This window comes from Schistocerca gregaria, chromosome 2 (genome assembly GCF_023897955.1).
Source record: "Schistocerca gregaria isolate iqSchGreg1 chromosome 2, iqSchGreg1.2, whole genome shotgun sequence".
Classification (NCBI taxonomy): Eukaryota; Metazoa; Arthropoda; class Insecta; order Orthoptera; family Acrididae; genus Schistocerca; species Schistocerca gregaria.
The window spans coordinates 491,230,804-491,244,671 of NC_064921.1; the positions used below are offsets into that span (position 1 = coordinate 491,230,804).

The following is a 13,868-nucleotide window of genomic DNA, read 5'->3' on the forward strand; positions in this document are numbered from 1 at the left end:
GAGCATGCAAAATGCTGCAAAATGACAACTTTCCCAGTTCTCTAGTTCAATTAGGGCAGTTCCTAGGACAATTGAAAAAACGTCCGTTCACACATTTTTGCAACTGTTTCAAGGGAGAAGTTTCACTTCAGAGAATTAAATGGTAACTTCATCCATGACCTAGACGCTGTTGTAAGGCGCCACAGTAGAAGATCGCCACGAAAAAGCACTGAGCCGTGCGTAGCTGGTATGCGTGCCATTTCTTATTTTACATCTTGTTTTTTTCCATACTGCCACCTCGTTATGTTAATTTTCAATTACTGGTGTCACCGAGGTGCTGTCTTGCTTGCCCGTGCGCTTATCGATATAGACCCTGCCGTATTATCTTTGCTGTACTGCTAATACATCTCGGTTGTCGTGTGTTTTGAGTTAGTTCGGACATGGCAGTGTTTGAGGTGGCACGCGGCACAAGTTCAGTCGGGGCGCGGCAGCAGTGAGGTCCGGACCGCCATGACTCGCCCGATGTTTGCCAACACACATGAATGGAGTGGGGACGACTTTGGTTGATCGTGGATCGGTCGTCTTGCCAGACGACGTGTATTTGGCCGGTGATAGCTTATGAGTTGGCTGTTTGTGCCAGCTCGTGATTCGTCCCTGTTATTGTACAGCGACTGCCCATAGCATTGTCTAGTTCATCGTGCAAGTGTTCGTGAAACTCTGTGTAGTTCGTGTGATTTTGACTGACAAGTTACATTAAATGTTGTCAGTGTACTGGCTCTGAGGAGTCGGTCGCTTGGCGTGGAGCAGTGAGGAATTCTCGGCGGGGCGTAGTTTGACCGGTGCCCGCTGGCGGTCTCTACGCGGTGTCTGAGAGTGTGGAGCGGTTCTCACCGACCCTAAACACGAAAGTCGAGTTCTGATGTAACATACCAGCAACTCAAGATTGTCCACATTGTGTCGTTTGGAGTTCGTTGTCGGCTGTTGGGATATTCCTGCGAGCAACAACGTGGTTTTCAAGTTCGAAAATTCTAGCCACCCTCCTGTGGAGTTTCACTGTATTTGGTTATTTGAATTGAAGTGCACCAGCGGTTACCTGCCCTGGGCGTTGACGTAAATTTCAGGCAGCATAGTTTCCTCATCGTGTTATTACTGTCCATCACTGTGAGTAGTTTGACAGTTCCATGTGTGATTGGTTGTGGGCGTCAATATCTTGCACGTTGTTCCGTTCAACTCCATGTTATGCCCTGGTCGGCTGAAGTGGAAGTTATCTTGTCGGTGGGCCCGCTGACGTTCGTTCGTTCGGTTTGTCGTCAGATCGTGAATGGTTGGCCTGACTGCCAGTCTTATCCAAGCGAGCGACAGTGTTTGAATTACAGGCCGACACTCGAAAATCTAGGTGTCCTATTTTGTTTAATTGTGCGTGTTGTTGGAACTTGTATGGCTTGTACCCGGTTTTGTCTTTTAAATTAGTTGTTTCACTCTTAAGGCCTTCAGCCTAGTTTACAGTAATATTTCAAGTAAGCCCTTTAGCATTTTAAAATATATTTGAATTTTTAAGTCTTTGGCATTCAGCCGATTTGGATTTAACTTGTTTACTTCAGCCTAACTAAAAAGCTGTTTTAAGATAAGGCTTGCCTTTTAAAATTTGTCCATTACAGGGAAGTTACTGTCGTGTAACCACTCTGCCACGGGCCGTGCACTATGAAGAGGTGCTCGGTAGTGTTGAAAGGTGCAATCGCCAACCCCGAATTGCTCTTCAACAGTGGGAAGCAAGAAGGTGAAGGTGCTTAAAACATCAATGTAGTCACGTGCTGTGATAGTGCCACGCAAAACAAGAAGGGGTGCAAGCCACCTCCATGAAAAACACGACCGCGCCAAAACACAACCGCGTCCAAATTTTACTATTGGCAGTACACACGGTGGCAGACGACGACGCTCACCGGGCATTCGCCATACCCACACCCTGCCATAGGATCGCTACATTGTGTACCGTAGTTCGTCACTCGACACAATGTTTTTACTCCTTGTCAATCGTCCAATGTTTACGCTCCTTACACCAAGTGAGGCGTCGTTTGGTATTTACCGGCGTGATGTGTGGCTTATGAGCAGCCGCTCGACCATGAAATCCAAGTTTTCTCACTTCCTGCCTAACTGCCATAGTACTTGCAGTGGATCCTGGTGTAGTTTGGAATTCCTGTGTGAAGGTCTGGATGGATGTCTGCCTATTACGTTACTATCCTCTTCGCCTGTACGATCTTGTGCCTTCACGTTTCCACTTCACTATCACATCGGAAACCTAGGGATGTTTAGGAGTGTGGAAATCTCCCGTACAGACGTATGACACAAGTGACACCCACGTTAAAAGTCCGTGAGTTCCACGGGGCGTCCCATTCTGCTTTCTCACGATGTCTAATGACTACTGAGATCGCTGATAGGGACTACCTGGCAGTATGTGGCAGCACAATGCATCTGATACTTTTGATCACATAGTGTGCCTCGTTCTTGATATCCACTGAGTAGGAGTGGACGTCGGAGCTAGTCCCATACCTGTTCTTCGGGATAAGATCTGGGGCCCGCATCTCGTGGTCGTGCGGGAGCGTACTCGCTTCCCGCGCCCGGGTTCCCGGGTTCGATTCCCGGCGGTGTCAGGGATTTTCTCTGCCTCGTGATAGCTGGGTGTTGTGTGTTGTCCTTAGGTTAGTTAGGTTTAAGTAGTTCAAAGTTCTAGGGGACTGATGACCATAGATGTTAAGTTCCATGAAAATGATGAAGTTAGCTGGGCAATGCCAGGTGTTAAAGATTGTGTGACAATTACAGAAACAAATGGAAATAAACAAAAATATCAAAAAGACTTTTTTGTGTAACCTTAAAGAAGCTTACAAACATTTTAAAGACAAGTTTACTAACATAAAAATAGGTTTCTATAAATTTGCTGAGTTGAGACCAAAACATTTTGTATTAGCTGGCTGGAGTGGCACACACACTGTCTGTGTGTGCACAACTCGCCAAAACATAAAATTAATGATAGAAAATGCCAAACTAAATAAGTAACAAACAGCAGCTTAAACAATTATAAGCAGTGCATTGAAAAAATGTTTTACAACCCATCATCAGTTGATTGCAACATGGGAAGCTGTGAATACTGCACAGGAGAAACTGTCATACATAAATTTTTAAAAGACTCTTTTCAGGAAAACTTAATTGAACAAGTTCAGTTCTGACAGTGGATGAACTTAATTTTTGACTCAGGTGCTATATTTTATAGAAAGTTGTTTCAAAATTATTGTTACTACCTATTGTGTTAAATTTAGCTATGTACAGATACCTGTTACACAAAAACAAGCATACTTATTTAATTGGTTTAATAGTTCCATTTCAAACATCATGGACCAGAACTATTATGTAAATACTTGTACTTATTCATACTTTATTTCAGTTTGTAGTTAAATGCTCAATTTCTTGTTTTTGTTATATTGGTTAATATACTGTTAGTGAAGTTGTATGAAATTAAAATAAGCAATCAACATTATTATAAAATTGCTGATTAGTTTTGGTTTAATAAGGTGATGTTTTGATATTTCTAATACTTTTGTTATTTACCTTTCGGTATATTTTAAAGAAATTCCTGTTTGTTAAAGGTCAATTTGGTCAAACTAGGGCCGTTAGTGAAAAACAAGAGTCCGGAATAATTTTTTTAAGAATGAACCCGTGATCATCCCAAATTTATATTTTGCCATGTGATTTACAATAGCATGAAGTAGCTATGGAAATATTTTGAAAATTTTCAATTATGTACTTTTTGTAAAAAAATGAAATCAAAATATTAATTACCATTTTGAAAAAGGTTATTAATTAGAAACTATGTTTTTTCGTGTATCCCTGGAAAGAGCATGCAAAATGCTGCAAAATGACAACTTTCCCAGTTCTCTAGTTCAATTAGGGCAGTTCCTAGGACAATTGAAAAAACGTCCGTTCACACATTTTTGCAACTGTTTCAAGGGAGAAGTTTCACTTCAGAGAATTAAATGGTAACTTCATCCATGACCTAGACGCTGTTGTAAGGCGCCACAGTAGAAGATCGCCACGAAAAAGCACTGAGCCGTGCGTAGCTGGTATGTGTGCCATTTCTTATTTTACATCTTGTTTTTTTCCATACTGCCACCTCGTTATGTTAATTTTCAATTACTGGTGTCACCGAGGTGCTGTCTTGCTTGCCCGTGCGCTTATCGATATAGACCCTGCCGTATTATCTTTGCTGTACTGCTAATACATCTCGGTTGTCGTGTGTTTTGAGTTAGTTCGGACATGGCAGTGTTTGAGGTGGCACGCGGCACAAGTTCAGTCGGGGCGCGGCAGCAGTGAGGTCCGGACCGCCATGACTCGCCCGATGTTTGCCAACACACATGAATGGAGTGGGGACGACTTTGGTTGATCGTGGATCGGTCGTCTTGCCAGACGACGTGTATTTGGCCGGTGATAGCTTATGAGTTGGCTGTTTGTGCCGGCTCGTGATTCGTCCCTGTTATTGTACAGCGACTGCCCATAGCATTGTCTAGTTCATCGTGCAAGTGTTCGTGAAACTGTGTGTAGTTCGTGTGATTTTGACTGACAAGTTACATTAAATGTTGTCAGTGTACTGGCTCTGAGGAGTCGGTCGCTTGGCGTGGAGCAGTGAGGAATTCTCGGCGGGGCGTAGTTTGACCGGTGCCCGCTGGCGGTCTCTACGCGGTGTCTGAGAGTGTGGAGCGGTTCTCACCGACCCTAAACACGAAAGTCGAGTTCTGATGTAACATACCAGCAACTCAAGATTGTCCACATTGTGTCGTTTGGAGTTCGTTGTCGGCTGTTGGGATATTCCTGCGAGCAACAACGTGGTTTTCAAGTTCGAAAATTCTAGCCACCCTCCTGTGGAGTTTCACTGTATTTGGTTATTTGAATTGAAGTGCACCAGCGGTTACCTGCCCTGGGCGTTGACGTAAATTTCAGGCAGCATAGTTTCCTCATCGTGTTATTACTGTCCATCACTGTGAGTAGTTTGACAGTTCCATGTGTGATTGGTTGTGGGCGTCAATATCTTGCACGTTGTTCCGTTCAACTCCATGTTATGCCCTGGTCGGCTGAAGTGGAAGTTATCTTGTCGGTGGGCCCGCTGACGTTCGTTCGTTCGGTTTGTCGTCAGATCGTGAATGGTTGGCCTGACTGCCAGTCTTATCCAAGCGAGCGACAGTGTTTGAATTACAGGCCGACACTCGAAAATCTAGGTGTCCTATTTTGTTTAATTGTGCGTGTTGTTGGAACTTGTATGGCTTGTACCCGGTTTTGTCTTTTAAATTAGTTGTTTCACTCTTAAGGCCTTCAGCCTAGTTTACAGTAATATTTCAAGTAAGCCCTTTAGCATTTTAAAATATATTTGAATTTTTAAGTCTTTGGCATTCAGCCGATTTGGATTTAACTTGTTTACTTCAGCCTAACTAAAAAGCTGTTTTAAGATAAGGCTTGCCTTTTAAAATTTGTCCATTACAGGGAAGTTACTGTCGTGTAACCACTCTGCCACGGGCCGTGCACTATGAAGAGGTGCTCGGTAGTGTTGAAAGGTGCAATCGCCAACCCCGAATTGCTCTTCAACAGTGGGAAGCAAGAAGGTGAAGGTGCTTAAAACATCAATGTAGTCACGTGCTGTGATAGTGCCACGCAAAACAAGAAGGGGTGCAAGCCACCTCCATGAAAAACACGACCGCGCCAAAACACAACCGCGTCCAAATTTTACTATTGGCAGTACACACGGTGGCAGACGACGACGCTCACCGGGCATTCGCCATACCCACACCCTGCCATAGGATCGCTACATTGTGTACCGTAGTTCGTCACTCGACACAATGTTTTTACTCCTTGTCAATCGTCCAATGTTTACGCTCCTTACACCAAGTGAGGCGTCGTTTGGTATTTACCGGCGTGATGTGTGGCTTATGAGCAGCCGCTCGACCATGAAATCCAAGTTTTCTCACTTCCTGCCTAACTGCCATAGTACTTGCAGTGGATCCTGGTGTAGTTTGGAATTCCTGTGTGAAGGTCTGGATGGATGTCTGCCTATTACGTTACTATCCTCTTCGCCTGTACGATCTTGTGCCTTCACGTTTCCACTTCACTATCACATCGGAAACCTAGGGATGTTTAGGAGTGTGGAAATCTCCCGTACAGACGTATGACACAAGTGACACCCACGTTAAAAGTCCGTGAGTTCCACGGGGCGTCCCATTCTGCTTTCTCACGATGTCTAATGACTACTGAGATCGCTGATAGGGACTACCTGGCAGTATGTGGCAGCACAATGCATCTGATACTTTTGATCACATAGTGTGCCTCGTTCTTGATATCCACTGAGTAGGAGTGGACGTCGGAGCTAGTCCCATACCTGTTCTTCGGGATAAGATCTGGGGCCCGCATCTCGTGGTCGTGCGGTAGCGTACTCGCTTCCCGCGCCCGGGTTCCCGGGTTCGATTCCCGGCGGTGTCAGGGATTTTCTCTGCCTCGTGATAGCTGGGTGTTGTGTGTTGTCCTTAGGTTAGTTAGGTTTAAGTAGTTCTAAGTTCTAGGGGACTGATGACCATAGATGTTAAGTTCCATAGTGCTCAGAGCCATTTGAACCATTTTTTGAAGATCTGGGGATATTGGTGGTCGCGGTAGAACCTCAACATCACGGAGATACTTCATAGAGATACGGGCTATGTATGAACGAGCATTGTCTTGTTGCAAGAAAGGGTATCACGATTAGATCGCATGAGCGGTAACACATGTCCATGACGTACCGTTGTGACGCCAGAGTTCGCTCGATCCCTACCAACTGTGTTCTGACATCATACGCGATTGCTCCCCACATCATGACGCAAGAAATAAAACCACTGTGTTCCCCAGTACGTTGTAAGAATGGGTCCCCTGCCCAGGTCAAAATCATACTCACCGGCAATGGTTGTCTTGGGTAGTGGATGACCACAATGCGATGCTGCACATAATGAGACGTCATTCTTCAGCAGTCCATGATACCCGGTCACGTCACCACTCCAAAACTGGGTCGTTTGTGTTGTGGTGTTATTGGCACCCTACACATGGGGCAAGAATTCCCTAGTGCGACTGCTTCAGTCTTCGACCAATGGAGTGGGATGAGACAGAACGTTGAGGGGGACCATTACTTGCTCTCTGATGGCAGTATTTAACGAAACGTATTATGAAGCCTAAAGTAATTACGGATAATATATTTTTTGTACCTTATTTTTGTCTTAGAACAATTGTTGTAATTTATCATTTAGTTTATCATTTCATTTGTCACATATTTTACCTAAGTTAGTGTTTTACATCGCTTTTTACTGAAACTCCACTGTTTTTAGTGCTAAATCACCTATTAACAACTGTCATCGTTGAAAACGATACTCGCTAGGTACACTACACATCAAATATTTGACCTTGCACACCACACGTATTTACACATGTACCTGACAATAGAGTAACAGCCGAAAATCGATTTCTATAAAAATAAATATTGTGGAATATTACACCAATGTCGTGGATTTCTCGTTCATCATGTTCTGATAATTATTACCTACAGTTACAGAGAGCATAATGTATATTTCAGTCGATTTTAATGGCTCGTTTTCAATATAATTGAACAGTACGATTGGTTTAGACTTCCCTACTTGAGAACTTCTTCCACGGCTATTTTTAGCATAATGTCTTGCTTATTGGAATGCTTTTCTATGCATAGATTTCTGAATTATTTGACTGAGTCAAGTCATTTATACAAAATTTCTCTAAACATGAAGCTACTTTTTAGAACAGAATATTCATGTTCTATTTTAGCAGTAAGATCGGTCACAAGGAATACCAAAACGAATGTCTGTTCGGGGCATCATTTGTCTTTGTTAATGTTCTGTGATTCACTGATAATATCTGAGTAAATGTCATGGTAAATTTTCGGCAAAAAGCAGTTATCTACAAACAGATAGGGACCGCACACGGTGGTTCGCACGTAACTGTCTCAATTTTACCGCCAGAAACCGTAGGTCGAGTGCTTATATTTTCGAAGTCATCATAATTATCCCGATCAACTACGGTATAGACGTCCGTTCATTTACGTATTAAATGCGTCCATATGTATCTTGATTACTAGAATCGTAGTTCAGAGTGTGTTTTCATTGCTTCCGTGACTTCATTCTTCGACAGAGTCCTACGTCTTGCTTGTTCCAGGGGTATAACGAGAAATATAAAAATGTTTCTATTTTTACAGATTACATCGGACTGGTGAACCTGCCTTCTCGCTTACAGGCGGGCAACAGCTTCGAGGGCCAGACCGCTACGGTCAGCGGCTGGGGCCTCAATACCGACAGTAAGTACACGCGTTCTACGTAGGTGGTGACTACTTTTTATACTTTTTACTGATTCCGTCTCATCCTGAAAGTTGGTGTGAGGGAATCGAATGTTGTTAGCGGTAATAGTTTGAAAATGTGAGTCAGCATTTATTGTATAGGTTGTCTCTTGTCATACAAAACGTCAAATTTTCCACGATCAGAGTGAATTTAATGTAAACTGAGTAATGTCCTCAACGCAACAGTTTCATGGAAGTATCTTCTGGATCACTAAAATCAGTGGCGTATGAGATATGAAACGCGCCGTCAGGCTTCCAGGAAAGCAATGTACTCATGCTGCGGCAGAAATTAGAAGCACATAACGCTAAGAACTACCACATGATCACCAAATCATGGAAATTTCATAAGTTGCTGACTGGATGCATCCAGAGAAGAATAGAAAAGAATATCCAACTGGTAGTGATAGAAGGGCACGAGCTATTCGAAATTTACATTTGAATATCTATCTTTAAAAAATCGTCATATGTCAGCTTGAATAAGATATTCAGAATTAAGTAGATAACCAAATGTAATACAGGAGAGACGCTTAAGTATAATATCTGTTGAAACCGAGTAAAGCTAACTGAAGTTAGTTTGTAAAAGAGTGCTACAGCTCATTAACATTGCAGCATAAATTTTTTGTGGATAAGGGAAAGACGAACCTCAATGCAAGTTCAAATTAAGAATATATAAGTGTCATTTAGGAGGTTCGTAGATGACAGTCTTGTCCTACGAGATTTTTTACATACTGCGTATGTGCCCTGTTCGAGCATAGCTCTGGAAGGCCTGCAGTGCTTTATAAAGACTTGATACATATGAGTTAGTACAACGTGACATCTACTGTCTGAATATGAACAGATATGCTTAGGACTGGATCGTCTGAAAAAAGTTCGAACCAGATTTGCTAAATGACTTGTCATTTAGGATTTGCTGTGGGGTAAGACACCCCTAGGGAAGAGCCGTAGGTGGTTTAGGGAAAGACAGTGAAAAAATCCAAAAATGATCTATATTAGTATTTAGTCCATAGTTTTTGGGATTTCCGGATGGTGACACTTCCAGTGACAAATTACACTTCCAGAGAAAATTACAGAAAATATCCTCTAGTTCTCCATTCCTCAGTTATTTTGCTTCCCAAATAGCAAAACTCATCTACCAGTCTAATTTCCTTAGCATTACGTGATTTAATTAGACTAAATTTCATTAACCATGGTTTGCTCTTCTTGATGTTCATTTCACATTCTTCTTTCAAGACAATGTCCATTCTGTGCAACTGGTCAAGTAATTTGCTGTCTCTGACAGAATTACAATGTCATCGGCGAACCTCAAAGTTTTTATTTCTTCTCCATGGATTTTAATCCCTTGTCTGAATTTTTCTTTTCTTTCCCTTACCGGTTGCTCAATATACAGATTGAATAACATCGGGGATACGCTACAAACCTGTCTCACTCCCTTCCCAATCACCGTTTCCATTTCATGCCCCTTGATTTTTATAATTGCCATCTGGTTTCTGTACAAATTGTAAATAGCCTTTCGCTCCCTGTATTTTACCCCTGCCACCTTCTGAATTTGAAAGAGTATTCCAGTCAACATTGTCAAAAGCATTTCTCTAAGTCTACAAATGCTAAAAACGTAGGTTTACCTTTCCTTAATTTGCTTTCTGAGATAAGTCGTAGGTCAGTATTGCCTCACGTGTACCAACATTTCTACAGAATCCAAACTTATCTTCCCCGAGGTCGGTTTCTACCAGTTCTACATTCGTCTCTAAAGAATTCGTGCTAGTATTTTGCAGTTATGGCTTACTAAACTAATAGTTCGGTAATTTTCAAAACCTGCTTTCTTTGGTATTGGAATTATTATTCTTGAAATCTGAGGGTTTTTCGCCTATCATACATTTTATTCACTAGATGGTAGAGATTTTTAGGCCTGGCACTCCCAAGGCTGTCATTAGTTCTAATGGAATGTTGTATGCTCCCGGGAACTTGTTTCGACTAAGGTTCTTCAGTGCTCTGTCAAACTCTTCACGCAGTATCATATCTCCTATTTCATCTTCATCCACATTCTCTTCCATTTCTATAATATTGTCCTCAAGTACATCGCCGTTGTATAGACCCTCTATATACTCCTTCCACCTTCCTGCTTTCCCTTCTTTGCTTACAACTGCGCTTCCACCTAAGCTCCTTATATTAATGCTAGTGGTTCTTTTCTCCAATGGTCTCTTTAATTTTCCTGTAGGCAGTATCTATCTTAGCCCTAGTGATATGCGCCTCTACATCCTTACATCCTCTAGCCATCCCTGCTTAGCCATTTTGCACTTCCTGTCGATCTCGTTTTTGAGATGTTTGTATTCCTTTTTGCCTGCTTCATTTACTGCATTTTGATATTTTTCCTTTCATCAATTAAATTCATTATCTTATGTTACCCAAGGATTTCTATTAGCCCTCGTCTTTTAACCAACTTTGTGCTCTGCTACCTTCACTATTTCATGTCTCAAAGCTAACCATTCTTCTTCTACTGTGTTTGTTGCCCCCCCCCCCCCTTTCTGTCAATCGTTCCCTTATGCTTCCTGAAGCTCTCTGCAACCTCTGGTTCTTTCAGTTTATCCAGGTCCCATCTCCTTAAATTACCAACTTTTTGCAGTTTCTTCAGTTTTAATCTACAGTTCATAACCAGTAGATTGTGGTCAGAGTCCACATCTGCCCCTGGAAATGTCTTACAATTTAAATCTGGTTCCTAAATCTCTGTCTTAGCATTATATAACCTGAGACCTTCCAGTATCTGCAGGCTTCTTCCATGTATGCAACCTTCTTTTATGATTCTTGAATGAAGTGTTAGCTATGATTAAGTTACGCTCTGTGCAAAATTCTACCAGGTGGCTTTCTTTTTCATTCCTTCATCCAATTCCATATTCACCTACTACGTTTCATTCTCCTCCTTTTCCTACTATCTAGTTCCAGTCACCCATGACTATTAAATTTTCGTCTCCCTTCACTATATGAATAATTTCTTTTATCTCATCATACATTTCAACAATCGCTTCGTCATTTGCGGAACTAGTTGGCGTATAAACTAGTATGGCTTCGTATCTATCTTGGTCACAATCATGCGTTCACTGTGCTGTTTGTAGCAGCCTACCCGCATTCCTATTCATTATTAAATCTACTCCTGCATTTCGCCTATTTGATTTTGTGTTTATTGCCCTGTATTCACCTAACCATAAGTCTTGCTCCTCCTGCCACCGAACTTCACTATTTCCCACGATATCTAACTTTAACCTATCCATTTCCCTTTTTAAATTTACTAACCACACAGTAATGCTGCAAGCCTTCGGGAAAAATTACGGCTGTAGCTTCTCCTTGCTTTCAGCCGTTCGCAGTACCTGTACAGCATGGCCGTTTTGGTTAGTGTTACAAGGCCAGATCAGTCAATCATCCAGTTTGTTGCCCCTGCAACTACTGAAAAGGTTGGTGCCCCTCTTCAGGAACTACACGTTTGTATGGCCTTTCAACAAATACCCCTCCGTTGTGATTGCACCTACTGTACAGCTATCTCTCTCGCTGAGGCACACAAGCTTCCCCACCAACGGCAAGGTCAATGGCTCATGTTTTTTTTTTTCATATAGTTCAATAATTGTCACCCTGTGCATGCCTCAATAAAAGCACGTATTATGTGGTACTTGTTAGCCTAATAAAGGTTTACAATCAAATTATGTATGTGAAGAGAAACACGTAACACACAACTCATAGAACATGTTTAATGTTCGGCCTACTACTTGCATTACTTTATCTGTGTAATTCCGTAACGTAACATGATAAAGAACATTCTTGGTAACTGAACATCTTCACATCTAGTGAAGCCGTCATTCATGGAAGCATTTGGGGGTGCACGAGGCCGTGTTATTTGTTTCCAGACGGTGTCATCCCAGACACGCTGCAGTACACGACACTGAATGTCATGTCCAACACGCAGTGCAGCCAATACTTCGGCGGTCCCATCTACGACTTCACACTCTGCGCCATCGGTTCCAGCGGACAGAGCACCTGCGGCGTAAGTACCTACCATCATTTCCACTGCAACAGATACGGATTCCACGCGGTAGTCTGACCACCTAGAGTACCATGTCCATTTGGGACAGTGCATGGATTCTGGGACAGAAATCAAAAGAGCTAGTGAACACCATCACTCAGCGTAATACCGTATTACACTTAACTTTGGTACAAAGTGTCTTTGTTGAAATCTATATAAAAGTCTTTAGCAAAGCAGGGACAAGTTATCACGTTAATAGTTCACTACATAGAAATATACGTACTGAAACTCTTGATGCCAGTTTGATGCACTACTTTCGTAGAGAAAGTTACGACTGCACTGTAACTATCCTCGACTGCTGCTAACCCGAGCTATTCGACAACTGGGTAACAACTATGCCAGAACTGGACTACAACTCAGCAGGAACTGGCTAGAGCTACGGTCGGGCTGTCTCTTACTAAGGTGATCTTTGGCGCCGGTGGCGCCTATGCTCAGGGCGCGTGGCACTCGTGCGTGCGGCGACTGGGCGGCGAAGGTTGCGTCGCTGTCGCTGCGAGGAACCTCGATGCCTCTCTTTGTGAGGAAATGTTTATTGTTGGTAGAACTCAGCACCGTTTTGAACTCTGATCGTATTCTTCTATCCATCGAATTATCCATGGAGATCATGCTATAGAGGTGCGGAAAACAGTCCACAAACTGTAGAACTGTAGCTGATTATGTCCTAGTCTCACAATTGTGTGATGCTCGTCTATATTGAATGGCGTCGCCTGTGCCTTGGTCTCGCTGGTATCAAGGTACTCCAGGAGCTGATTTCCACACGTTGAATCTGTTCTGAACTTCTGATTTGCCTCAGATCGTGGTATCATATGCAATGCCAACTGCATTAATTTCAGTAACACTTTTCTGGGTGTTCTTTATTCCATCGCCCATAAAAGTGATGAACAGTAGTGGAGACAGTGCACTGCGTATCTGTACTCTATTCATGGTCTCAAATCATGAAGATCGTTCCTCTCCACCAAATGATTCACCATACCGAATTACTAACGATCCTCGGAATACTTCACAACATTCATCGTTCATGAAAAGCTGATGCTGCATCCTCGGTGTCCAAAGATATTAACATAATTTCCGAATCTGATATATTTTTGTTCGCACGATGCCGAGCTGATGTTACTCCCGGTAGGAATTTGCCCTGCCTTATGGGCTACACTGTGTGTGAAGCTAAACGTACTGCAGATCTTCCACAATGTGAACGAACCGCGAAAATAAGTTCATCTAGGGGTTAACGATAGGGAAGGTTCTCTACAGGGTATTTCTGTGGTGAGGATGCATACTGTTAGCCGCGGTAAAGAAAGAGAAATGTATGAATTTCAGTCCGCAGCTCGTGGTCGTGTGGTAGCGTTCTCGCTTCTTGCGCCCGGGTCCCGGGTTCGATTCCCGGCGGGGTCGGGGATTTTCTCTGCCTCGTGA

At 42.8% G+C, this 13,868-nt stretch overlaps 1 protein-coding gene across 1 annotated transcript in view; it reads left to right on the plus strand.

The window, feature by feature from the left end:
* LOC126327949 (brachyurin-like) overlaps positions 1–13,868 on the plus strand; it is a 226,800-nt gene that overhangs the window by 23,122 nt on the left and 189,810 nt on the right. Inside the window, exons 5-6 of the mRNA XM_049995933.1 lie at positions 8,258–8,356; positions 12,283–12,419. Coding sequence (XP_049851890.1) covers positions 8,258–8,356; positions 12,283–12,419 — 236 coding nt within the window. The remainder of the gene's footprint in view (positions 1–8,257; positions 8,357–12,282; positions 12,420–13,868) is intronic.